This window comes from Ricinus communis, chromosome 6 (assembly GCF_019578655.1).
Source record: "Ricinus communis isolate WT05 ecotype wild-type chromosome 6, ASM1957865v1, whole genome shotgun sequence".
NCBI classification, from domain to species: Eukaryota; Viridiplantae; Streptophyta; class Magnoliopsida; order Malpighiales; family Euphorbiaceae; genus Ricinus; species Ricinus communis.
The window spans coordinates 15220504-15248333 of NC_063261.1; the positions used below are offsets into that span (position 1 = coordinate 15220504).

Sequence of the window (27830 nt, forward strand, 5' to 3'; positions counted from 1 at the left end):
AGAGAGATAAAAGTAAATATAAAAATATTTAATATTATTATTTTAAATAATTTCAGTTTATTAATAGATAAAAATATTAGTTTTATGTTTTTAGCAGATATTCATATTAATTAAATTTTACCACTTACACATTAATCACAAACCTTATTATATTAATTTTATTAGATAAGTTACAACTTTATATATATATATATATATTACTCATTGCACCTTTAGTTATTATTTTTGTATTATTAATTTTATTTTTGGTATATAGCTATAATCATAATATCATATATCATATAACATATATAAATATGTGAAGAGAAAAATCAGACAAATTTTATAAAATGATTTTATTGATTAATTAATTAATTAATTGTGTTACTTATTAATTAATTTTATTAAAAACAGAAATATTAATAATTTTTTAAATATAAGTTTAACTCTAGAAGTTTAATTGTATTAAGATTTAAAGATTAAATAAACTTTAGAACTCAATGACAATTAGATAATAATGATGAAAATGTGTTTTTATTAGGACTAGTATCCTATTTAATAAAAATTTAGTTTAATACTAATTTAATATGATTAATAGAAAATAATAATATATTAAAATAGTATAATATATAGAAATATGACACAAATATTGTGAATAAAAAAAAATCTACTAAAAAAAAAGGAAAAAACAATGATTGAAAAAAAGATCTATGAAAAAAACAAAAAGAACGAAGAGTTTAAAATACATAAGAATTACAAGTTGTTAATACTTTTGAAGTAGCAAATCAATAAATTAACACTTCAAGTGATTAAATATTTTAAAATATATTAAATGATAATTTATATTATTATAATTAATTAGTAATAACATTTAATTTAAAAATTATGGTTGTAAGAAAATTAAAAAATTTATATGAAAATATCAACTTTGTACCGTTTGAATGTGTGACCATAGTAAAATATAACATTTTGCTTTATTTTTGTATTATTTTGAAATAAAATAAATTTTCTTATAAGAAAAGTTTTTCTTTTCATATGCATATGGCGAGTATATAGTGATTTTCGAATAACATATTTATGAAATATTTTATAAATTCGTATCTTTAAGTTAGAATTGTGTACATATCTTAAATTAATTTCTTACATCTTTACATTGAATAAATTTGAATGTTGTTTATAACTAACTTTATAAATCTAATGATAGAAAAATAACATATATAAATATGAGACTCATATGATTTATTGACTTTTATTTATAAATTAAATATAAAAATAATAATATCCTTGCTTTGTTAACTTATTTATAGTATAAATTATAAATTATTAAAGATCTAAAACTTTGTGAGTTTCATTATAAATTACTAAATTCTAACTAATATTGATAGATAATAGTAAAAAGGCTTAAACTTTTTTCCTCACAAATAAGAATACCAAATAGATCATCTATTTTATTCATGAAACTCTTTACTTAACCGAATCCACAATAACTAAAACTTATCTACTTAGTTGATTATTTAAAATACTATATATTAAAATAATAACTAAAAATAAAATCAACAATAACATCAAATAAATATATAAGAAATTATAGATAAAGAACAACAAAAATTACATAAGAAGAAAAAGAAAATTAAAAATTAAAGGCAATGAGTTTGGGTAAATTTAGAAAAGAGATTTAATAATAATTAATAAAATTTATACCTAAACTATTAAAGATAATGTCAGATATATAAGTTTGTCATCTAAAATTAATCTTATTTGTGTTGTGGTCAACAATAAACCTTGTAATTTAAATATTTTGTATATATTTTTTAATATTAAAAACATTTAATTGTTGTCTTAAATGTTACATGAAATAATTTAATAAAAACTATGCCAATATGTAACACTAAAAGTATCATCATCATTATTATTATTATTATTATTATTATTATCATTATTATTATTATTATAATATAACAAGTATATATAAAAGTGTAAAAGACAGAGAACATACTAAAAGGGTCGTACCAATCATATAATCTTATTAATTTTGTCGTTTATTAATTGACTTAACAGATAATATTAATAATTTTCAAATATAAGTCTAACTCTTCAGGTCTGACTCTATTAAAATTTTTAATATAATTATAAATTTTTTATTAAATACAAAGTAATATTTTATACATAATAGATTTTTCAATTTGATAACAAAGAAAATGAAATTTCATACATAATAGATTTTTCAATTTGATAACAGAAAAAATGAAGTCTTAAAACAACTAAAAATGACATTCTCGTTATTAAATTTTTTATAGAATCTTATTTTTAATGAAAAAATAGAAAAATCTATAACAAAACTTCTACAAAAAAAAACTATTACTAAATAATATAAAAGATATATTAAAACAAAAATTCAATGTTATACATAATAAATTATTAAATTCGATTAAAATAAAAGATATAATAAAAAAATAGAGAAATTTATATTAGAGGGAGCCGAGAGCTGTTCATTCTATAATCCTCATGCTGTAAACTCAAGGCAGGTGAGTATCCTCAAGCTAAGACCACAAAGAGGCACCTCGCCATGGGGGGGTCTTTATGCTCTTTTGGACCTCGATAGCCGAGTTAGCCCTTTTGGATCATAGAAGAAACAAATCGTAGCAACAATTAGTTCATTGCCAATGGATCGAGAAGAAGAGAAAGAAGAAATTTAGAGAGCCATAAGAGAGAATATGATAGACCTAGATGAAGGGAAAACTTGCTTGATTTTATTCTCAATCGACCTCTCCTTATATAGAGAAAAGTGTTAATACAAAACGACAGGGAGAGACAAGGTGGGAATCTTATCTCGATTTTTCACTTACAAAAGTAAAGAGCAATAATACAAAGACTAATAATACACGGACCAACAACCCACATACATATCAAGACAACAAGTCTTAATAATGCGCCTACTATACCCACTTACAAAAGTAAAGAGCAATAATACAAAGACTCATAATACACGGACCGACAGCTCACATGCATATCAAGACAACAAGTCTTAATAATGCGCCTACTATTCCCATGTGGAAACTAAGGCATCGAAAGATGAAATTGACATCTCATCTTCGTGTGACATTATTATGCTTGTCTTTATGTCCAGCACACACACCACGTATTTAGAAAATACTGTCATAGTGATCATCATCCATCGGTTGAGAATCTTGCATGATGGCATCCTTCTGTTCACTAGTCAGGCTTGGATCATCCAGTGGGGACGGAAGTATGGGAAATGTGAAATGTCCAATGGGGTGTTCAGTCCATAGATGTCCATTGAAAGTACAGACCAATGGTGTAGAGACATCAGTCGTCCCTAATTCATTTCTGAGTTGGAGGGCCCGCTTTAGATCTTCTGTGATTGCTAGAGGAGCAAGATGCAAAGGTACATCAAGTGTTCTCCAGTAATGGCAGATATTTTGAGTTGCATATGTGTCCTCCGAGAACTGAAGATAAGGCTTGTGGAAGATGTAGATGGCATAGTATTCTGAAGCTCTGGGATTATTGTCTGTGAATAATCTGTTCTCATGAATAAGCTTAAGGAGTTCCCTTGTCCATTGGTATGGAGTTTTGAACCAGGTAAGGTATCTCCATGGATATGATCCCGAGTTTGTCTCATTATTGAAGAAATGTAGGAGATTCATGATGGGAATTTCAATAGCATGATGACAAACTGTAGAAAGGCACCATAAGAACCATAATTCACTTTCAATCTGCGGATGGGTAGGAGAAATGTGATAAATCAGACACCAAGGGTAATCTGGGAAAAAGAAGTTGGGTTGAATGGGCAGTGAGAAAGTTTGTTAGAAAGTTGCCAAATAATGGAACATCATATTTCTGGCAAAATCAGTGACTTGTTTGGTTGTGAGGTTGGCGGGAAGATACGGTGGTGAGGGAGGTTGCAGAGTGGTTTTTGAAGATGAAGAAGCCATAAAGATGATAGGGAGATCAACTGTTGAGGTGAGAAGGACTATAGGTTGATTTTGTGGTTTTGAGAGTCTGAATAAGAAATCTGGAATTAGATTTCTCGTCCCTTTTATATGCTGAACTTCAAAATCATACCTGCTGAATCATGATTTCAACCTCAATAATTAAGGCTCTGGTAATGCCTTCTGGTTGGATTCAAGGATTTTTGAGAAAGAAGAATTTTCCATCCGAACCATGAAATGCTGTCCAATCAAAAAGAATTCAAACTTCTTTATCCCGTATTTGACCGCCAAAATTTCCTTGTAGGTTGTGTGGTAATGTCTTTCTGAAGAAGAAAACTATCCAGATGCGTATCCACACAATTGTTCTTTGCCATTGAGAATTTCAAGGAGGATGGCCCCCTGTGCATAATCAGACGCATCTATCTGAAGGATGAGATCTCCTATGGACGAGATAGTGAGAGGTGGAGGATTATGGGCCAGCTCTTTTAATTTTCGGACAGTTGTAGTTTGCTCTATTCCCTAAGGAGGATGGTCCTTTTTTAGCATCTTTGAGAGATGACACGTGTAGCTGGACAGGTGTGGTATGGCTTCTCTGACATAATTCAAAATCCCAAAGAACTGTTGAATTTGTTTTACTGAGAGATTTTCTTCTGGAAAGTGATCAAGTTTCTTTGTCAGATGGGGACCATACGTATATTGGCCATTCTTGAAATGCATGCCAAGGAATTCTATCTCTTGTCTGCCAATAAGACTTTTCTTTTCTGACAGCATGATGCCATATTTTTGAATAATGGCGAGGAACTGTTTTAGGAGTTGATGGTGTTCCTCAGCTGTTTCTGAGAATAGGAGAATGTCATCAATGTAGATTAAGGAGGAGTAAAGCATAGGCCCAAAGATTTCAATCATAGTCTTTTGAAATTGTGAGGGAGCTGTTTTGAGCCCAAAAGGCATGACTGTCCATTGATACTGGGCGTTAGGGATACAAAAGGCTATTTTGTATCTTTCTGAGGGCTGGATACCCAGCTGCCAAAAGCCCGCTTTGAGGTCAAATTTAGAATAGAATTGGGCCTTTTGGATATGGACCTTGAGGTTTGAGATTCGAGGGAGAGGAAATTTGTTGTCTTGTAGAAAATGGTTTAAGGGCTTGTAGTCTATGACAAGTCTCTTTTTTTCTCGTATCTTATCAGACCGTTTCTCCACATAAAAGGATTGACAGGCCCATTGTGAAGTTGTAGGCTTAATGAGGCCTTGCTGTAATAGGGTTAAACATTCTGATCTAGCAAGGGCTAAATCTGTAGGAGACATTCCCAAATGTGTGGCCTTTGTGGGGTTGATATCTTCATTGAGCTTGAAAGGGAGACTGATATAGAACTGTGGATTTTTTCATAAGGGAAGAGGGTGTTGGAAGTGTGAATGAGATTCTGGACAAAAGAAAAGGAATTTTTCTGTGTATTGTAAGAAAGGTGAACCTGTATTTGTTATAGTGAACAGATTTGAGGTTTCTGAGTATGGCCGAAATTGTCTTTTGAATTTTATGCTAGTGGGGAGAATCTGGAGCTTCTGAGCTTGATGATAAACATCAAACCCTATCAAGATGTCCTTGCTTGGAAGATTCGAACCAATGATATGCGTCCATACTACGCAATCAGGGAAAAACTGTATCCCGATTTTCTATTTTGTGATCAGAGTAGTTTTGAAGGTTTGACCATTGGCTGCTCTAAAAAACTGATCATGGGGTTTCCAGTATTCAGATGGAAGGACCTCTGGATTCATCATGCTTCTTTGAGCTCCAGTGTCAAAGAAAGCTACAACTGGAACGTTGAGGGTAGGATCTGTATGGGAACATAGGGAACTGGAGGGATTTTGGTCATAAGCTGAGATGGCTCAAGAGATGGGTATGGAGTGGCGAACTGAGATAACTGAGGGAGTGGATATGGAGAAAACGGGTACTGCATTACATCTCTCAGAATGTCGTCTTCTTTTTCTTCTCTCAAAGAGAGACTGATCATAAGATTGGAATTTCGCTGTCATCCGAGTCTGAAGAGGACTCTTCTGAGGATTCCGTGGAATCTGAATATTCCGCCTCAATCCCAAAAAGACTTTATGGAGTAAGAGCATCTTGTTCTGAGATGAAAAATTCTATATCCTCTTCAAATGAGTCTGGAAGGGACATAGACATACTGACTTGTTGAATCATCTTTGCTGATTTTTCCGGATTCTGGGGACAGTTCTTAGCATAGTGTCCCTTTCTTCTGCAGATGTAGCATCTGTCAGATTTGTGACCTTGATTCCGCTTCTTCCGGAAATATTTGAACCCTTTTGAGCGCTTCTTTCTTTCTCTGAACTCCTTATTCTTACGTGGGTATTTTTGAAAATGATACCCAGTCTTCTTCTTATGATTGGAACAAACGCAGGTTGAAGCCTTGCACTTGATCTTGAGATGATTCTTATTACAGGCTTTTGAACTATTAGATCTCGTTGAGATAGCCTTCTGAATAATTCCTGTTGGTCACAGAGTTTCTTGATGGAAGAGAGAGTGAATTGCCAAATTTCTCCAAGAGTGATGGAGGTGACTGGTTTCTTTGTTGCGGCAATCATATTGTTAACCTCTGGTTGTATTTCATCTAGTAATGAGGTGATAAAAGTATACTTCAGTGTATCATCACCATCATGTCCTCCAATGACATAATAAATTTTGGACATAGCGGAATAATGTTTTTCCAGATCTTTCATCTTTAACGAACAACATTTTCGATCAAAGAATTCTTGTTTCTGTTGTCGTATAACAAGATCATAACTTCCAAGGAACTGATTATGGAGAACTGTAACCGCCGCTGATGGAGTTGGTAGTGTCACAAATTGAAGCCTGGTATACTCAGGTTGTGACTGAAACCAATCTCTCAAGCTTCCTGTGGACCTCGTAATGAATTCGGCAAGAACCCTTTTGAGTGTGGCCCCTTCAAGGGTCATTTGGAGGTCGATCCATGCCAAGAATTCAGAAAGCTTGTCCTTCCATTTTGATGGAGGTAGGTGATCAAAGGAGAACCAAGGTCCCGTGCCAGTTGCCGGTTTTGACCTTGGGTATGGAGCTCCAGCAGGAGTAAAGAATGACTGTGCATCCTCATCATCAGGTTCCACTACTTCTGGGCTGGGATTAGTAGTAGAAGTATTCATCAGAATTTCAATGATATCCGCCATTTCTGAGGTGTTTGAGAAGGAATCAGAATCATAGGGGCTAATGAGAGATTGTTCTGGTAATTTTTCTTTAGAGGCTAGGGAAGGAGAGGTTTTCTTTTGCTGGGTTTCTGAGTCTTTTGGGTAAAGATGGGAGAAAGTGCCAAAGGGCTGATAGAGAGTTTCTTGTTGTTGTTCTGGTTGTGGGAGAAAAGGAAATGAAGAATAGTATGAGGGAGCAATAGCAAAAGATGTAGAAGCTGCTGATGTAAAAGATGGGATTGTAGCAGACTGATCTCTTCGAAGATCATGTTCAATCTGGTCAATTTGCCTTTTTAGCCTCGTAATCTCCTTTTCCTTTTGGATGAAGGCTGGAGTGACCAGCTGAGGAACTCGAAGTTCATTATCCAGAGCTTGATATTTGGCAGTGAGCGATGAATAGATTTGGAGTACTTTCTGAGAGAATGTATCCAACTTGTGGTCCAGTTTATGAGCCTGATTTAGAGCCTGATCCAGTTTTCCATCTATTTTCTTTAGATAGGAATTTTGGACAATGGAATTTGAAGTCTGCCAGTTCAGAACCTCTTCTGGTGGCGTGAGGGGTTCTCAGTCTTCCCTAGAGGAGGGAAATCTTCTGGCTGGAACATATAACAACTTTGGATTGTATGGGATGGTTGTACTGCTGGTCGATCAGCCTGGATTTTCTTTCTGCAAGTTGTGGAATGACTTTTTTCAAATTCAACTCCCAATTGAGCCAAAAGTTCTTTCATCTCATCAAAAGAGATGTCAAGAACAGTCTTTCCTTCTTTTGCAAGAAGCTCTAAGGCCTCATCAAACATTGGGAGTGGAGTTTTGTTCTGCTTTTGTTTCTTGGGGATGCCCATCCAAGGACCGTCTGGATCCCGGTCATCCAGCCTTGGTTCCATGGCTGAGCATGGAGTATCTGGAGTCATATCTCGTGATTTTTTCTTAGAATGCTGAAAATAAGGTTCAGCAAAATCGAGATCATCTCCACAGGTGCATCCTGGTTGGCACATCTCTGGGTTAACATCCCAAATGAAGTGTCCTTTTACTTGGGCGGCATAGATCTGATGTCTAGAGGACTGAAATTAATGGATAAGGATCTTCTCCCTTGGCCTAGATACAGGCTGTATCATTGATGCCTGGAAGATAGATGGTGCAGAAGAAGATTCTCCTGTCTTTGTGAAGATCGTCTTTACAGTTCCGTCCTTTTGATTGACAAAGAGAGGATCGGTGGCTTGAACAGGCTTAGTGTGGGATGCCTGAAGCTTTTCATAGTTGGTTACCCATTCAGTTGGGATCAACTTTTGTAGATCTTCCTTTTCCAGTTGTCTTGGGGCCTAGACAATTGTAAAAATCTGGCCAGAGTCAGCCATTATGAACAAAGCATCAGAGAAGGCTTGAAAGCCTGGGATCTGCAGATTAAAGGCATGATCCTGTAATCTGTAGACTATCTGATGGTGTAAGGTCGCAGAGAGAGCATCATTTAGTTGATTTGCTCCCGTGATCTGGACTTGTACTTTGAGTGCAGTTGATAGATAGGGATCGTTGAGAGATAGATTGAAATTGGGAAAGAAAGTCAAAACAACACTGCCTGTGTTTAGTGTTGTGACTATCGTGCCAATTACTGCATGCTCATACTTAAGGTATCTAGTGTCCAGTAGCGACATACGGGCTGTAACGGGTAGACCCATCCTGCCATGATAGGATAGGACTAATCTAACTGCTCCAAGATGGAGATGTGTATAGCCCTGTTTCTGCCATTGTTCTATGAAGGATGTTGGGATCTCAAGGGTAACATACTGTTCCTGTGTGGTAGCAGTGAGAGAACATTGAGAAAGGGAAGAAGATTGAACATATTCCTTGACAGAAAGGGGTTGTTTATGGATAATCTGGTTGAAGGTTTTTCTGACAAAATTTTATTTTTTAAAGATGTTGTATGGGTTCATGATAGGTACAAGGGTGTTTTCAATTTGGACATTCTCAGGTATGTGAGAGATTTCTACAAGATGGTCTATTTTGTTGCATATAGTTTTCTTGCATGAAGGGGAGAGTTGCAAGATATAAGTATGGGTAGTGATTTCTGAGTTCATTGTGGTTGGGTTTCTCTTCTCTGTCACCAAGGCTCTGATACCAAGAGGGAGCCGAGAGCTATTCATTCTATAATTCTCATGCTGTAAACTCAAGGCAGGTGAGTATCCTTAAGCTAAGACTACAAAGAGGCACCTCGCCATGGATTATGGAGAACTGTAACAAAAAAAAAAAAATACTATATAGAAAACTTTTAGTAAAACTCTAACTCAATTAAGACTTTACTTAATTAACTAATAGAAATATCAAATAAAAAACATATTACACTCTTAAAGTCTTTTTTAATATTTGATGATATTTATATCATAATTTTATCATGTGATTGAGTTTTATTTTATTTGAGTGACTAAATATCAACTTGGTCTATAGAGTATCAAAGGAGACAATTGGATGTATCTTTAGAACATAAAATGTTATTAATCAATAAATTTTAGCTAAATACTTGAAATACAAAATTTTATTTGAACTATATATCTTATTTTTTAATTAATTATTTAAAATTTCAAGATAGATAAATAATTATTAAAAATAACTTGAGTAGGTAATTTAAAAATAGATAAAGTATTCTTCATAGTTAACGATAATATACTGTGTAAAAAAATATTTCTATCTGTATTTTTATCATAGTTTCCTCTTTTATTTTTAGAATTATTAACATAATTGATGAACATATGAACAAAATAACATTTCAAGAAAATATATTTTTTATTAATTATTTTATCTTTTCACTTAATATTCATTATTAATTAAAACAACTTTAATGAATTTAAATTATATTTTATTATATTTAAATTAATACACGTAAAATTTTCATGAGAAATAATTATACACTAGTCCAATTATTAATATTCACGTGTAGTCCATATGAAAAAGTGAGGGGGCAAACAAATTTATTAGTAGAACTTTATTAATTTTTTAATTAAATAAATAAATTTAATTATTTATTTATTTTTATAGAAAATTAAGGAAATTTTTTATTAAACTTTCTTGTGGTTTAATGCATTTTCACTTTAGAATTTATGATTTATTTATTTTTTATTTTAGTACTATGTGAGTATGATATTAGCAAATAACAGCCAAATTGCACAATACTGTTAAAAGATTATGACGTGGCACGCAATAACCACTGTTCTTCCAATTACCATGTCAATACTTGCTAACGGTGTTATGCAATTTGTGCGTTATTTGCTAAAAGTCATATTCATAAAGTACCAAAAAAAATAAATCACATAATCTAATACGAAAATACATTAAATCACAAAATAATTTATTTTTTAAAAATAATTAATATTTCAAGTTTTCTATTTAAGTTGACTAGTTAAGATCATTATTAGAATTATATAAAAAAAGTATTAGCAAATAGTAGCTATCATTTTATTATAATCTAAGTATTTATTATATGTTCATTCTTAAATTAGATAAGATTGATTAAAGAATAAGAAAATACATAATTAGATAAACTGAAATTTAAGATACCAACGTGTGAATCTATTTTAGAAAAGTTAACTGATATTTTATTTACATAATTCGTCAAGTGATATCTCTCAATGTGGTTGATTTTTATTATAAATTTCTTAATTATTTTAATTTTCTCTTAAGTAGATAATAATGAATTGAATTATAATATTTACATGCTAAGTGAATAAATAAAAAAATTAAAATACATAAAAATATAAAGGGAGAATAATTTTAAATTACCCAAAATGCCTTTAGAATTTATCAATAACTAATTTAAATCCAACCTAATCTTATCATTATTCTAAATATAATTAATTAGTCTAATATATTTCTAATTTTATTAGAATTAACATACATGTAAGAAGAAATCCAATAGTTTAATATAAATTGTCATAAAAGTTGAAGACTCTTAATTAATTCAAAACTAATATATCAAATAACATGAAAAAATATCATTCAATTTTTATTATTTCATTACTATTTGATATTTTCCATTAATCTTTTACTTATTTTATTATAGAAGTTTATAATCTTTCTGTTCATATATTTTTATTTTTTATTTAAAATTTAGCTATTTTTACACTATATTATTGCCATTTAATAAAAAAATTATTTTATTTAACTGTTGTTAATTTACTATTGAAAATATTATACTATAAGATTAACAATTTTTAAGAAAATGCTGAAATTAAACATTAAATGGTTAACTTAAGAAAGAGAAGGTAAAATCTTTTGGGGTTAATTTTTTACTTTTTCCAGAAGGAAGTAAATTTGATGGAATTCATAGGTTATTTCTTTTGTATTGAGGGTATATTCACAATTTAAGCATAAATTAGAGGGCAATTTTGTGTAGTTTTTTTCAAGATATCACTTTATATCCATCAAGAAATATCACGAACACTGTTCCTCTCCAACAATAATACAACAGAGAGCAAAAATGGAGTTATCTGTGTTGGGCACTGCACAGGGTCACCATATCTTCACTCGTTCATTCACTCCCAATAATTCAAGAACCATTTCAGGAACCCCCCCTAAAACCATTTCAAGAGCCAACAATTCACAACGCAGCTCGGCAGTTTTATCAACAAATACAACCACAGAAACGCCACTTCTCAAACAACCCCATAATAATGAGCAACCGCCAAATGGTCAATTCCATGTTCAGAGGCGTCACTCTAAGTCTTACTTGGCTAGACAAGCTGCCATTCTTGAAGTTCAACAATCCCCTGATTTGGACTCTGCTCTTCGAAGGTCCTTTTTTTTTTTTCTCTAAACCTTTTCTGGGTGTTTTGTTTTTTGTCTTTTCCACATTAATGTCATAGCTATCATGAATTTTAAAGTGAAATATGAACTGGATTTCGTTTTAGTGGCGAAATATGTTATTCTGCATGCTTGTCATATAATAAAGTTATAAGCTTTTATGTAAATTAACATTGCAGCTTACCTTTTCGTTAGATTGCTTATTTTGTGCTTGCCATCTATATTATACCTCACATTTTCTATTGTTCTGTTCGTCTCAATTTGCCTTCATCTGTTTGATACGTTAATAACGTTATGAAGAAACATAAATTAATTATTATATATACTTAATTAGTATTGCACGACTGAAAGATTCCATCTATTATTCCACTTACAGATTAGGAGCGATATTGAAGGCGCAAGACTTGAATGTAATTTTGCGAAATTTAGGAAAGCAAAGCAGATGGCAGGATTTATCTAAGGTGATTTCTGTGATACATTTCAATTTACCAATTCTTTCACTGTTAATACCTGGAGTTATCTAGTATTATGCTGTAATTATTTTCAATAATGAACCATTTTTGCAATGTTGAATCATTCTTTTGACAATGAATTCCTATTACAAAGTGAGAGTGATAAAATGATGTGGTTTGTTAACATGAAAACATAATTCTTTCGAATGGACATGATTCTGTAATATCCTGTCTTCATGTCACTATTCTAACCATTTCATTTCCATATATGGATAATTTTGATGGGATAATTCTAGTTTTATCTTTTGAAATTATTGCAGCTTTTTGATTGGATGCAACAACATAGTAAAATCAGTGTTTCTTCCTATACCAGTTACATGAAATTCATGGGAAAGAGCCTCAATCCTGCAAAGGCCCTCGAAATCTATAATAGCATTGCAGATGAATCAGTGAAAAATAATGTCTTCATATGTAATTCTGTTCTTAGCTGCCTGGTCAGGAGTGGGAAGTTTGATATCAGTCTTAAATTGTTTCATAAGATGAAGCAGAATGGTCTTACCCCAGATACTATTACGTATAGTACGGTATGCCAAATTAAAGTTGCTGTATTTTATATTCAATTATTTTTCATGAAAGCATCATTTGGTCATTTAAATTTGCAAATGTATTAGCAAAATGACAAGACAAGGTTACCTCATCTAGGGCATTATTTGCATTAATGATCTGTTATATTTGTTATTATAAAATTCATTTACCTGTTTGGAAAACTCTTGGTCTTCTGGTAAAGAGGAAATATCATTGCAATTCTTAATTTTCTGATTGCTCCAGTTCACATTCATCACAGTTATCTTTTTGTCGTCCATAGCTTCTTTCAGGTTGTATTAAAGCCAAAGATGGATATTCGAAGACACTAGACTTTATTCAAGAACTGAAGTATAATGGATTACAGATGGACACTGTGATATATGGAACAATTTTGGCAGTTTGTGCTTCACATAATCGATGTGAAGAAGCAGAGAGCTACTTTAGCCAGATGAAAAATGAAGGTCATTTGCCTAATGTATTTCATTATAGTTCTTTACTCAATGCTTATGCTTCAAGTGGAAATTATAAGAAGGCTGAGGAGTTGGTGCAAGACATGAAATCTTTAGGGTTAGTACCAAATAAGGTTTGTTTCATGTTTATCTTGCCGTTATAATATAAGAGTGTCAAAGTTAGTTATATTCTTGTACGCGTTTGCAATATATATATATATAGATGTATTCTACATTCATTTTCCTTATATGTCATGTGATTAAGAATTGCTGTGAGAAGCCAAAAGATGTAGTTAAAATTTATATCACATATATGTTATACATCTAGTTCACAAATGCAGTCATATTGTATATATGCTTCTCTTAAGTTCTTATTTTTATATATTTCTGTTTTTTTCTTTCTCTCAGCACTTGGTTCTTTTTTTTTCTTTAAGTCTTAACAGTCAAGAGCTTTGAGCAAATCCCATCATCCGTCTTTAATCTCATTCAAAATTCTTGCAGGTAATATGGACAACTTTACTAAAGGTATATGTTAGAGGGGGCTTGTTTGAGAAATCCCAACAACTACTACTTGAATTGGAAACTTTGGGCTATGCAGAAGACGAGGTACTTAAAGCTGGATCTGTCACATTCTTGTGTGATCCAAGAGACCAAGATAATCTTATCACCCTTAACACCACAGGAGGCAAAAGATTACAGTTTTATGCTCTCTTTTGTGTAATTTGGTGTATTGGGTAGGAAAGCAGAGCAAGGATGTCTAGGAAAGAAGTTCTGGCTATGTGGTTTTAGTAGCACATATTAACTTACTTGAGCTCATTGCAGGTTCCTGCTTCTAGATTATAAGAAGGAGAATTTATTGCTAATATCCGGTGGGATTTGAGGGCCTTTTATGTTGTTTCTATACACACCCACACGCACACACATTGTAGTTTATAGTTACAGTTTAGAGGAGCATGCCTTACTCTCCTATTTGTAATGTCTCTCTTTGTTAATTAATCCTTGAGTATTTGGTAATAGATGTGGGTATAAAATATTGAATTATTAATTTTAAGTTTGCTTTATTAGAGTTATTTTTCATGTACAAATGCTTATTGCATGAGTAGCATATATTACTTTTCATTATGATCTGATCTAATATTAGTTTTGGGTCACCAGCTAGAAGCATCTTTGTCTTTCCTTTTGTCCGTACTTCTGTAACTATTTTTACATGGAAATTCATTTACAGATGCCCTATTGTTTATTGATGGATGGCCTTTCCAAGGCTGGGCGTGTAGATGAAGCAAGGTCATTTTTCGATGAAATGAAGGAAAAAAATGTTAAATCTGGTATGTGATCTATAAGAGATTGAGCCTTCTTATGAGCATTATTAGATATAGGGACAAGTACAAAAAATTACCTTGTGGTTTCACCATTTACAACTTTAAGTATGTGCTTTTCTTCTTTCTTTCTTTATTTCTTTATTTATTTTTTCAGACAGAGAGGTATGTGGTTACAAATCGTGACAAAAAAAGTATTTCGCCGTTAAAAAGTTTGGATTTGTGAGGATTTAGCCATCTTCACCCCAATCAGTCATCATTATCATGTTGCTCATGTTTGATTATCACGTTCACTACTAGAATTCCTAGAGTTGTTAAACTCTAAACTCATGTTATCAAACACGAGCAACATGATAATAATGGCTGATCGGAGTGACGATGACTTAATCCTCATGAATTGAAATTTTTTAACAGCGAGATACCTTTTTTTGTCACGATTTGTAACCACAAACCTTTCTTTGTCTGAAAATTAAACACATACTTAAGCTGTAAACCAGTGCAATCATATGGTACTTTTTTGTACTTATCCCTTAGATATTTGTGCCCCTATTTATTATCATAAGTGCAGTAAAATGCTTGGTGGAAATTGAGTGATAAGCTGAAATATCAACCACTCAGATGTAAAGTTAATAATCTATGAACTCTTTGGGAGATTTAACCTATTTGGCAATGGGATTAGAGAAAGTTTCTTATAGTTTTTCTCCTTTTCTTTTCTTATTACTTCTTCTATGGTATTCCCGTGGATTTTACTGGAACTCCTAGCTTCTAAACGTCTTCTTCATTTGGAAAATTGGACTAAGTTTCGTATTATGATAACATCAGAGAATTAATTAAATGGACTGCATGTTAGATGGTATATATAAAGATATTGACATCTGCAACTCTTTATTTGAGTCCCTTGTTTTTGTTTGTCTTTGGACCTGTCTTAATATTAGCTGCTTGACTATATCTTGTGTTTGCTGTGTCGAAGCTCTAGCTTCTGTTGTTTTCTTTCAGGAAGTAATGATTTATATTCCACTTGCAGATGGCTATGCTTACAGTATCATGATTTCAGCATATTGTCGAGGGAGGCTTTTGGAAGAGGCAAAGCAATTAGCCAAGGAGTTTGAGGCCAAGTATGACAAATATGATGTGGTTATTTTAAATACGATGCTCTGTGCCTACTGCAGAGCTGGTGACATGGAAAGTGTGATGCAAACAATGAGGAAAATGGATGAATTAGCAATCAGCCCTAGTTATTGTACTTTTCATATTCTTATCAAATATTTTTGTAAGCAAAAGTTATATCTGCTTGCTTACCAGACAATGGAGGACATGCATAGAAAAGGCCACCAGCCAGAGGAGGTATGCTTTTATTTATTTATTTATTAATTTATAATTCCTTTATAATACAATCAGAAGGATTTTAAATGAAATTTTTTCTTGTAGATATGATCATGCAAAACCACGACTATTATTATTAGTTACTTGTTGCCTGTACATGTTGCTATTTAAGTTTTAGAGTCTTTTCATGGAGTTCCATGGCTTATATTTACTAGGGTTAAATAATGCAGGTTACCGGGTTTTAGCATGTATAGCTGAAGCAGAATGTTAATGGACATACTAAAATACATCACCTTTAATCTTTACAATTTTCTTCATTTGAATTCATTTTACTGCTCGATTTTTAAAAAAAATATTCTTTTGCAACAATAATGTGTAATAATGTGTGAATTTTTTTGAACTTCCCATAGATTTTTTTTGGATTCTTTTAACTTGAGATGATTATTTCATTTTATTGTCTTCACTTCACCTTATCTATTTTAGTAATGGTTTGCACCTTTCCATTTAGAAGTAGCGTGGTAAAATCGTGGTTTGTGACTCAAACCTTCTAACATTTTAAGTTATTTTCTAGGAACTTTGCTCCATGTTGATTTTCCATCTTGGTAAAGCAAAAGCCTATACAGAAGCCTTTTCTGTTTATACAATGTTGAAATATGGCAAGAGAACCATGTGCAAAGCCCTTCATGAAAAGATTCTGCACGTTCTTTTAGGTGGTCAGCTTCTCAAAGATGCTTACGTTGTTGTTAAGGTATGCTAATATTTCTTGCTGGAAAATTCTACTATAAGGACTTCAACTACGGGTCTCAATGAAATAAGCACCCAAGTCTTTATTATGGAAAATCAAGTAGCCTAATGAAGTGATCTGACAGCTGTTGAAAATTATACTTAGGCACTCGAGAACATGCCAGATTTTTCTGTATGCTGAGCTAAACAAAAGTTTACCTGTTCAGAATCAGATCCCAACTTGTTGTCTTTGAAAGACGGGGGTGTTCCTTGGATTAATTTTTTATTTTTATTTTCTTTCCCTTCTTTTTTTATTTTTTTTATTTTTTTTTTATTTTTTTTCTCTTTTACAGGCCTAATGATTGCTCACGATTCTTTTTTGTTCTTTATTTTGTTACATCACAAACAATTTTTTAATACCACATTAGCAATTCCTCATGAAGATTCTTCAGTGCATTGGAATAATTTTGTGGTCATTAAATCCTCAATAAAGATTGATGGCTTGTTTGGTCCATATCCGACAATTTAGGCCTTTGTTATATGGTTTCTAATGTTGCAGTTATTAGATATATTTTCTACTCTTGGAGTTTATCGTTTTCTTAAAATTTTCCTGTCAGGACAATGCTGAGTTGATTTCTCAAGCTGCTATAAAGAAGTTTGCAAATGCATTCATGAAACTGGGTAATATCAATTTGATAAATGATGTCATGAAGGTTATTCATAGTTCTGGATACAAGATTGATCAGGCAAGTGTTGATGAATTCAACTGAAAATGCTTCCATCAATTTTTGAGAAACATGCTCATAATCCTTTATATTCATATATATCATGAACTCAATTGGTATGAAGATCTCATTATAGGATGACTTCACACTGTGAGAGTGTGAACAGTGAAGGTATCAAAATAAATGGTTTTCAGCTTCTAATTGGAAATCTCTGTCAACTTAAACAAGGTTGAAAACTTCCTGCAACTCCTCATACCCAGTGTTCTAAAAAATCATTATATCAGATGCAGCCCATCTTGTAGATTCCTTAGGTGGGATCCATGTTCAAATTGATTTCGTTTAGTATTTAGTATTATCAGGTGCTGGCTTAAATGCCGACATTCTAGATTGGCTGTTGCTGCTTATATAGTTGCTCCATTAAGTTGAAAATGGAATCATTGGAAAGGGGGGAAAAAATATGTGGAAGATGTGTGCTTAGGTGGCCCATGGTAGGACCTTCATAGTCTCCAATTGAGAATGGAAAGAAAAGGAAAGGGAATAAAAAGGACATAAGGAGAAAAAAGTGTTCCAGACTGCATGAGTAAGCTGCCTTTTGAAGTTTGCATTATTACTGACAGTCAAATTTGCATGAAAGGGCGACAGGTCACAAAGTTACTAGAGAAACTAGATCCTAAACTCTGAACTCATTGCTACACTGCATCAAGGTCCTTACGGCTGGCTTGTTTATTGGATTGTTTTTTGTCCCTACTTTTTCATAATTCTGTTCCTTTTTGTGTCATCATCCTGTAAAGCAAGTCCTTCACTGTATTTTCACCGTTTCTTTCCAATTTTTACTCAGGAACTATTTCAGATGGCCATATCACGTTACATTGCACAACCTGAAAAGAAGGACTTGCTTGTGCAGTTGCTTCAGTGGATGCCAGGCCATGGTTATGTTGTTGATGCTTCTACAAGAAACCTAATTCTTAAGAGCTCGCACTTATTTGGTCGCCAGCTCATCGCTGAGATCTTGTCCAAGCAGCACATAATATCAAAAACCCTGAAATCTCTCTAGACAGAGGATAGGTGAGTCTGAAACTACAAGAATCCCAGTAATTAAATTTTTGTGCTTTTCATTTCCTGTCAGGATTTAGCATTTGGAGCTCTTATGATCCAATTTGGACTGTATATCTAATGCGTTTTCTTCTCAATATTTAGTTGGTAGTGTGGGTTACTTGGACTCCTTTGTCCTTATTTGTGTAGCTAATTTTTTGTTTAAGATACTCTGACTTACTGATAGACTCAAAGATCATTTGATCTGACCATAAGCATGTATGATAATTTGGTATGCGTAATCCAATGTTTTAGGGTCCCTTTTCATTGTCGCTACTTCATGTAATTTATCCTCTCTGATACTTTATTCAAAGGTAGCTTTTGGGACTAGGATGGGCTTATGAGCAAGCTGTTAAGGGTATAGTTGTTTTAGCTGCTAATACGTGGACTGGTGCATTGTCAGTCTGTATATGCTTTAAATAATGTGTTGCAACAATATTATGAGGTTCTATTTCTCCAAAATCTAATACCAATACAGGCTATCAATATGTACACATTTACTAGATTCTAGAGATGCATAATCTAGACTGTTAACATGCCAAGGTGTTTGTGGCTCATGCCCTTAGAGTGTGGAGTTTGACTTAATTGTGACAGCTTCTTCTGCATGCGGATGCGTTCAGTGAAATTGTTATGCAATTCTCTGTGCTTGGACTGCAGGACTTCAGCAAAAAGATGGATAACATGATTTATGTTCTCCTTTCTTGCTTATTTGTTTTCTATTTACTGCTCTGTGTTTTTTGATGTCTAATGATTGTTCATTTCTGGGTTTTTTGTTTCTCAGTAGAGTGGTTGGGAAGTGCAGATATTTTTTCTTGCTATAGGAACGGAAGCAAAAGTCCATCCCATGGATGCAGTTGGTGAAAACAAGACACTTGTTTTGCGGGAATCAGAGTGATTCTGTTCTGTGGGCTGGAGCAAGTTATTCTAGCAGATTACTAGGAGAATCACACTTTAATTGGTCTTATTACTCGAAGTTATTGATGGTTATTATCATTGTGGAAAGGAGCTGGGCTGGAAAAGGTATTGAAAGGACAGGAAAGTGTTCTAGCTCTTTGCTGGGATGGGCGAAGGGTTCCTAATCTTTTGAAAGAAGGCTTCAGTTAGCTGGCAGAAAGTGATATTTGCTAACTGAATGGTGTAGGGCTTCCCTAGGTTCATGATTAGTCATACTTTCCTGTACCGTGTCATCAAATGTAAATCAAGAGTATCTGTAAGCATCATGCAGAGTGAAAATGTGTAGGACAAGCGGACTGCTCTTTAAGAGAGAGTAGATTAGCTGCTGAGAGATAATATAGAGATCAGCATTTAATTAAGATGCTCTCAAGTTCTAGTTTGGTCCTTTTTATTCTAGCCATACAATTAATTTGGAAGAAGAGAAGTATATCATCGTCTTTCAAATTCAGCAACAATGTAACAGTAACTATGGCACATGTGAGAATAAATAAGGACATTTTTATTGACTAGCTATATATATATGAGCTCCAGAATGTATTTAGGAATACATCAAAAGAGCATTGTTGATAGTCCATTGGCTCATGATACAATTGGTATCTTTACAGGATACAAATGAATTCTGTCTGACCAAGCATTCTTTTCATTTGGTTTGATATCAGAAATGGATTTCCATACTGCACTGTTACACTTGAAGCCACTACCGAATGCAATTTGCCAAATCTGGTCTCCTTTCTTCACCTTTCCCTTTGCTTCCAGGTAGCAGAGTTCATACCAAACTGAAGAAGACGAGGTATTACCAAATCGATAGAGAGTCATCCTTGAAGCTTCCCCATCTTCCTTCTGCAGCTTGAGATTTTTCTCGACAGCATCAATTATCGCTCTTCCTCCAGCGTGTATGCAGAAATGCTTGAAAGCCTTCTTGAATTTTGGCACATATAATTCATTTTGTCTTGCTGCATTCCATAACTTTCGGTGAATTAATGACCATGCAAATTGCAGCTGCTCAGAGTATGGCAACACAAGAGGTCCTAACTCTGATATGTTAGTCTTTAAAGCTTTGGCTGCAGTATGTAGAAGTGCCCTCGAAAGCAACACGCCTGCTTTCCCATCATCATCTGTTTGCTGGAAGACAGAGTGGTAGGCTTGGTCATCAGATCCTGTGTGGGTTCGGACAAGATGCTGGAGCTTGTAGCTCGCCATCTTCTTGTCTTGCTTCCTGTTTGACAGCAGAATAGCAGCTCCACCCATGCGAAATATGGTGTTGGCAACAATCATGGACTTAGATTGGCCCTTGTAGCCATTGGGAGATACAGCTTCCATGCTGATAACTAAAACCAATGAGTTCTTGTGAACTTTGAGTAGTTCTTTAGCCAAACTTATCGATAGAAGTCCCGCACTGCACCCCATTCCACTTAGGCTGATGTTTTTTATGTTGCTTCTGAGACCAAACTTTTTTATGGTCATTGCACTAATGGATGGAGTCGGACAGAACAGGCTGCAGTTTGATATCAGAATATCAATGCTTTTAGGATTTATGTTGTGCTTGGTAAGAAGATCTGTTACAATTGTGAAAAGAACAACTTCAACTTCTCTTTTAGCTGCATTTAATGAAGTGTCAGCCGGTATCTCATGGACTGAAATAGGCAAACAAGCTTCATCTCCAATGCCTGATCTTTCCAAAACTTTCTCATGGAAATCAACATTCTCTTTACTGAAGAGACCACTCATCTCGACGTGTTCTACAAAGTTGGAGCTCGTAGCTCGTAAATGATCCGGTGGCAGATAACAGGTGAAGTCTATGAGATATACACAATTTGTTCTGAGTGCATAATAGAGAACTCCAATGACTAAAGTGGTTGCGATTAAGAAATGGGTGAACGAGAACGAAAAGTCCGTGACGATGGATGTATTCAGAAGGGAGAATTTTGTGAGTATATCAGTCACCATTGTCAAAAGCTTGATGCTGATAAAGTATTATTTTACTTAGACGCTGTTGATATGCATATGCATTTATAGTTAAAGAAAAAACTTCCAAGTCCTATTGATGAGTGTATCCATCGGATGGTTAAATTTTAAATTCTACTGTGAGAAGTAACCTTTATTTTATTTTTGTTAGCTAGTCACAACATATGAATGTCCAGATTAGTTAGGCTCCTATACGTTTGAAATTCAAGATCAATGCAAAATTTACTAGAAACTAAAATTTGTTAAAATGTTAAACAACTTTCAAATGGTGGCAATGCTTGTAGATTACTTAATATTGTTCTTTTCTCCTCATTTTTTTTCCTGAAGTAGTTATTTTAGTATTCAGGTTGTTGATGGTTCTGCATTTATATTCTTGATTGTAAGAGTAACATACACCGAAAATATTTTTAACAGTTTAACTCAAGAAATGCTTCAATTTTTGAAATAAAATATTAAAATGTAATTAGTTTAGTCCCTAAATTGGTATATTATAAAAATTTTAGTCCTTCTTATAAAAATAAATATTATAAAAGATCTTTTACGATAAAACCCCACAACAAATTTAGTAATAACTTAATTTGTTTTAGATAAACTGATAAATTTATGGATGATGTCTTATATTATATCTCCTCAACTTGCTTTATATCCTATGCACTGAATCTTAATTTCTGCTACATGATTTGACTTTCTTTTTTTCAATTTTCAACCCATAGAGTAGAGGTTAATTTTTTCAAGTAAAGAAGTAATAAGTTCTTATACAAGAAAATAATTCATTATAGAGAATCAAGAACCATGTGCGCAAGAAGGCATAGAAAAATTCCAAATTCTTTGTCACTGTTGCCAACTTGTCAAATTCTCTTCTCTTCCAAACTGTGGATAATTCCTCAGGATTCTAAGGAAATTCTGACATATGATTAGGATAGTGCTAGGGCTCCCAACATTTTGGATATACAGGTACAGTCCATTGACAAATAAGAAATCATTATTTGACTTGCATAAAACACATATAAGAACAATAATTCTTGTGTCAACAATCTACATTATTATTTTCACATGTCCTTTCTCATTTCCAAGGAACTCAGCATTTAGCCATTGCAAGCTGATCACCTCGAACCACAGCGAGGACCTGCATAAGTTTCACCAAGCCTTAGATATCAGTTCTGTTTATACTTGTCAATTTTTAAATACCTGAAGAGAAGTCATGAACATTGATATCATACCTGACTCATTGAAATCCTGTGATCTGTATCATTTTTCAAGCAGAGTAAAGCAGCCTTGGCCATATGATGGGCTGCTCTAACATCATTGCTATCTTCCAATCTGGCATCTAATACTTCGCTTATCAGACCGTGTTTGAGAAGTGGCAATGCCTATTTTACAGGAGAATGGAAACCTTATACTAGAATGGTAGATATCTGATGTTTATATTTGACTTGCAAGAAAGGACTTTGATTAGTTTTTAGACATTAATTAACAGGTTCTTCAATGGACAATATATAATTCTTACCTATATTATGGTGTACATACCGCAATAAATAGAAGAGTGATACATATGTATTAGTACTTTACTCTTTGACATCATATGATTGAAACATACTCGATTATTTAAAACTAATGAATATGTGTCAGTCATCCATCGATTTAATTTATAGGTGGGAACATATATCTAAACTAGACAAGAATTTTTCTATATAATTCTGTGTGATATTTGTAGGAATTATGTGAAACCTTATATGGATGACTTAGTTAATGTGATTCTTCAATTGAAAAACAATACTGGAAGACATTCATGTCATTCTTACCCAGTTAATCAAGCTTTGCCCTCTGCTTTCGATATGATAGAAATGAGCACTCTTTCCACTGATAAGCTCTATCAGGAACATCCCATAATCATGCACATCAATAGAACAAATTTCTTCTTCCTGTAAGCTTGCACACCTTCAAGCAAGAAAGAAGAGTTACATATGCTATGAAGCCATAGAGCATTTGCCATCTCCATGAATTAAAATTTTGAAGTATGAAGTCGGAGCAGATTCTTTCTAAGATTTTCTTACACAGCTTGGGAATCTTCATTTCTCGTACATCCATCTTTAATCCACCTAGCAGTCTCGAAGTTGGTAAGCTTAAATGAAATCAATAGCAGACGAATTAGTTTCTATGCAAAAATATATAACAAATAGCATTGAGTATGCGAAAAATATTTGTATTGCTGTATCAGCCTGTATATTATTCTGTTTCCGATGCAAATTTCAGTTATTAGATCCCGCGGTAATATTTTGTCCTTACCATAGTAGAGCAGCCATTAGTGAAAACAACATGAGAAGAACAAACTGAGAGGTGAACGATGGCTCCTCCATCAATACACTCCTCATGAAGATAGCGCAAGCTTCCACCTATTTCCATTGCGATATACCACCTTGCTTTCCATGGCAGGTTCCGAGCTGAATCATCAACTAAAATCCCAAAAAAGGAAAAGAAGGAGCTGATTCTCAAAAGTCACTTTCTGCATGATTAGCCACTTAAAATACTATGCTTATTGGCACATGAAGTTTTGTGGAAATTAGTTTCTCTTACTCCGCAAGTTCACTTCTAGAGTTCCCAAGCAGGGGTAGTCTGAAAGCAAGAAAAGAGATGTTCCTGTGCAGCAATAACCAACAAGATTCGAAATATTCCGGTGACGTACGCGGGAAAGGATCTTGAGCATCGTCCAGAATCGTTCGTCATCTTCTGAGAAAGACCTAACTAGTACAGGACTTTCCTGAACAACCCCTTCATAAACCTTTATGTTGTCCTGGTCCTGAATAAGGTTCTCTTCAGAGAAACAGTTTGTTACTTCTTGAAGCTCAGTTTGAGAAAATGCTCTTGGAAACCCACTTCTCCAGGACAGTGGATACCAGCAAGGACTTCTAGGTTGTGCAGATGATGACTGTCCTTCTTGGGAAGAACTAACATTAACTTGATTTTCCCCTCCGGGTTGTTGATTTTTGGTGGTTAAAGGATTATCCGTTTGTGTGGGACTTCCAGGCAGGGTTCTTGATGGTGTCAAAGTCGCGACATCTTTTCCCTTCATTACAGCAATATTGCATCCTACATGTGCATATATTACTACCTTGTGTTTCTTTAAGTAGCTGCATCCAACAAAATGGGAACTTGGTGAACTTCAAAAGTTAGCAACACAAACTCCTTATTACTTAGCATTTTATATTTCAATCCCTTATTTTAATATTGAACCTATTCAGGATCTTGTGCAGGCAGGCAACAGTGCTATCTTTCAATTGGTACATTTCTTGTTACGTATCAGAAATATAAAGTGATGCATCAATGATCTTTGTCAGGCATTTCTTTGCCCACTTATTTCCTACTGTCAGTAATTTCAATATGATTACCTGTCTAATACAATCCAACGGGGATTGGAGTTCTGAGCTTGTTCAACTGTTATTTTCTCAGGACAAAATCCAAAAGCAAGTTTGACCTCCATATTCACCTGCGGAAAATGACCCTTTATGCATATGCCACATACTCATGTTATCAATATAGACACGTACTGACCTCATTCTTTTTGCATTGTCTGTAGAACGGTTGTAGATTATTCTGATACTGTTCTTTTTTCCTCTCAATTTCTTCTCCGAGCTCTTTCGGTCTAGCTTCTCCTTGCCCTTGGCTTGAAAACTCTAATCTTTCCCCTGAAAATAAAATTATTTGACAAACTATTTCAACAATCACAAGCTAAGTTTTCTTTAACAACCACAGAATCGTGTAGATTTATGCATAGGACTGGCTCTGATAGTGATACCATATGAAACCACTAGAGTTGGATAAAATGATACACTGAAGCAACCATAACTAAACTTCATGTTAGTATAGAAAAATGGTTAAAGGGTATGTAAGCTTAATTACATATGCCAGAGATGCTAATGCCCATATTTAAAGGAAAGCAGGAATTCTTCTTTCCAAAGTCAGAAGAAACTCCAAGAACAATGACAGTATCTCTGCGGCGAACGACATGTTTGAGAGCCCAGTCTAAGGCATCCATATTTCCTTTGCTCTTATTAGCATCCATCACAACTATCACACTCTCCCTTGCTGAAACAGAAGCTGCTGAAGCTTGCACCATCTTTTGGATAGTTGCTTGATGTTTTCCTGGAACTGTTCTTTTCTTTTTTACTGTTCTTGAAAATGAAAAGAAGAGGAAGGTAGGTTTTAGTGATTCTGAGAATAGGAATATCTGCATTGTAAATCCGCCTTTGACGAACGTTACAAGGTGAGAGGTTTATAGTTTTCTCGTAGCTCACAATGCATCTTTCCTTGTTAGTTTGAGGAACATTCTTTTCAAGGAAAATGTTAAAAAATAATTGTAGAAAATGTTTATGGGAGTTTGAACATTATCACCCATATTAAGAGCTAATCAATTAAGCTACTCTTAGCCAGGGAGGAAGTCTAAATTTGTAACTAAAAGAGAAAAACCTTTTTTCATTATAGTATAACCATAACAATATTAACGTTTATAAAATAAAATCCATAAGATAAGATATTAATATAAAATATGTATCAAATAGATTCTGAATCATTAGATTTCAAAGAAATTTTTAAAATTACATTAATTAAACGAAAATACAAATCAAGAAATAAAAATTTACACCAATAAAATTGCCATTAATTTATATATATTTTTTCAAATAGGATAAATCCCACGGTTCCAGAACGTCACAAAATATGTATATTTTCTTTCATTTATTCAATTCCAACCATATTATATCCTAACTATATATACTTTTTTTTATTATAGCAAGATTCAATCAAATTTCTTAAACTACTTTATTTATTGTCATCCCTATCGCATTTTTCTGTATTATATTAAAATAATCATGATTTTTGGTTAAGAATTATGAAATTGTATTATCTGCACTCTCGTGTAAGGATGATAATTACAAAACTTGTTTGCCCTATCGTCATTTCCATACTATTTTGACTTCTTTAGTCCTCATCCAAAGGAAGCATGTGTACAAGATATGAACTATATATATATAACAATTATTATTCATGAATAAAATAGATATTGAAACATAGCGTAAAGCTATATTTGTTTTTGTTCTTATTTTATTTTCCTTTGGTTAGTGCAATAAGCCCCAAAATGTAGTGTTTTTCCCTCTTTAATAACTCTTCCAAAACTCATGGGAAACATTACCACAAGCTCAAGTCTTTTGTGGGCAGAAGTATTTTTGTCGTTACAGCAGGAATGCATTACCACAAATAGCATATGGTTTTATTGATATATATAATTTGGATGGTTTGACATAAGTTAAGCGAGGAGTTTTAGGGGTGGTTTGGTTGATAAAACAATAGAGCGGAAATCAAAATGAAAATGACTGATTTTTGGTATTTGTGTCATTAAAAATTACTCTAAAGTCTGATATTAATAGAAATCATCTTTCTCTTTTGAAGAAAAATATATTCTCGTAGAAATTAAGTCAAGTCAATTATAAATAGTCAAATAAATGAAATAATGACTTGTTATTTATATAAATATTATTCTTATATATTTATTATATATAATAATTATAAATTAAATATTATCATCTTTTTTAAATATTAATATCAATGATAAACGAATTCAATTTTTATTTTATATTAAATCAAATAACATACAAAATATAATCATTTTCATTCTCATTCCTCCCCGTTTCTATTTCTATTTCAATTCTCGTTCTCGACCTTGAACCAAATGAGTCTTTAGCAATTTTATTATGAGGAGTACTTAAACCCAATTTCGGTGAAAACAAACTTCTAGCTACTTGCTCTGTATTGTATATTAATTATCAAAAATATGACACATATCTTGAATATTCTAGATGATATATAAATAACTACATGTCAAGAATAGATAAGAGATTTTATTAAAAAAATCATTATTTAATATAAAGAATATATTCTTAAAATCTACCTCATTATTTATACATTAAATTAATTCGTAAATAGTAAAAATTTATTAGATATTAAATGATCAAAACATATAACAATTATCTAAGGCCCAATTACAACACAGTTGGCCTACTATTACCCATCTATTTGGTCATGCCCCGTATAGTTAGAGCAAGTAAATCTTATGGGTAAATTGTCTAGCTTCTACTAAATTTTGGGACTGTATATCAATTTGATACCAAAATTTTAATTTGAATTAAAATGGTATGAAAAGTACAAAAAAATATATCAATTTAGTCCAAATGTCCAATTTCTAACAACGGATGGTGACGTGCTTAGCTGAGGAGACAAAGTTAATTGACGTGGCACACGCTGAGGGGGCAAAACAGCCAGA

At 33.2% G+C, this 27830-nt stretch overlaps 3 protein-coding genes across 5 annotated transcripts; 1 reads left to right on the forward strand and 2 right to left on the reverse strand.

Annotated features, from left to right (window-relative positions):
* Window positions 1-11542: 11542 nt before the first annotated feature.
* Window positions 11543-20067, forward strand: LOC8285181 (pentatricopeptide repeat-containing protein At1g10910, chloroplastic). Of its 3 annotated transcripts, none has more exons than XM_015725444.3 (11): window positions 11543-11924; window positions 12310-12394; window positions 12706-12969; window positions 13251-13553; window positions 13921-14025; window positions 14645-14744; window positions 15760-16079; window positions 16630-16806; window positions 17399-17527; window positions 18345-18571; window positions 19383-20067. In XM_015725444.3, exons 1-10 carry the CDS (start codon window positions 11611-11613, stop codon window positions 18558-18560), a joined length of 2013 nt encoding a protein of 670 aa, XP_015580930.2. In that variant the 5' UTR covers window positions 11543-11610; the 3' UTR covers window positions 18561-18571; window positions 19383-20067. The 3 variants fall into 3 exon arrangements, with proteins under 3 accessions (XP_015580930.2, XP_015580929.2, XP_048231699.1); XM_015725443.3 differs by having other exon boundaries at window positions 11544-11924; window positions 19380-20067; XM_048375742.1 differs by lacking the exon at window positions 12706-12969 and having other exon boundaries at window positions 11544-11924; window positions 19380-20067.
* LOC8285180 (3-ketoacyl-CoA synthase 7) lies at window positions 20031-21597 on the reverse strand. Its single transcript, XM_002529239.4, has one exon. It carries the CDS (start codon window positions 21497-21499, stop codon window positions 20132-20134), a length of 1368 nt encoding a protein of 455 aa, XP_002529285.2. The 5' UTR covers window positions 21500-21597; the 3' UTR covers window positions 20031-20131.
* A 998-nt stretch (window positions 21598-22595) lies between these two features.
* On the reverse strand, window positions 22596-25631 carry LOC112536411 (serine/threonine-protein kinase CDG1). The gene is made up of 9 exons (XM_048375297.1): window positions 25436-25631; window positions 25067-25200; window positions 24904-25001; window positions 24092-24645; window positions 23804-23970; window positions 23572-23639; window positions 23320-23455; window positions 22738-22887; window positions 22596-22643 (listed from the first exon to the last, which is right to left on the reverse strand). The coding sequence occupies exons 1-9, from the start codon at window positions 25629-25631 to the stop codon at window positions 22596-22598; spliced, it is 1551 nt and encodes a 516-aa protein (XP_048231254.1).
* Window positions 25632-27830: the final 2199 nt, after the last annotated feature.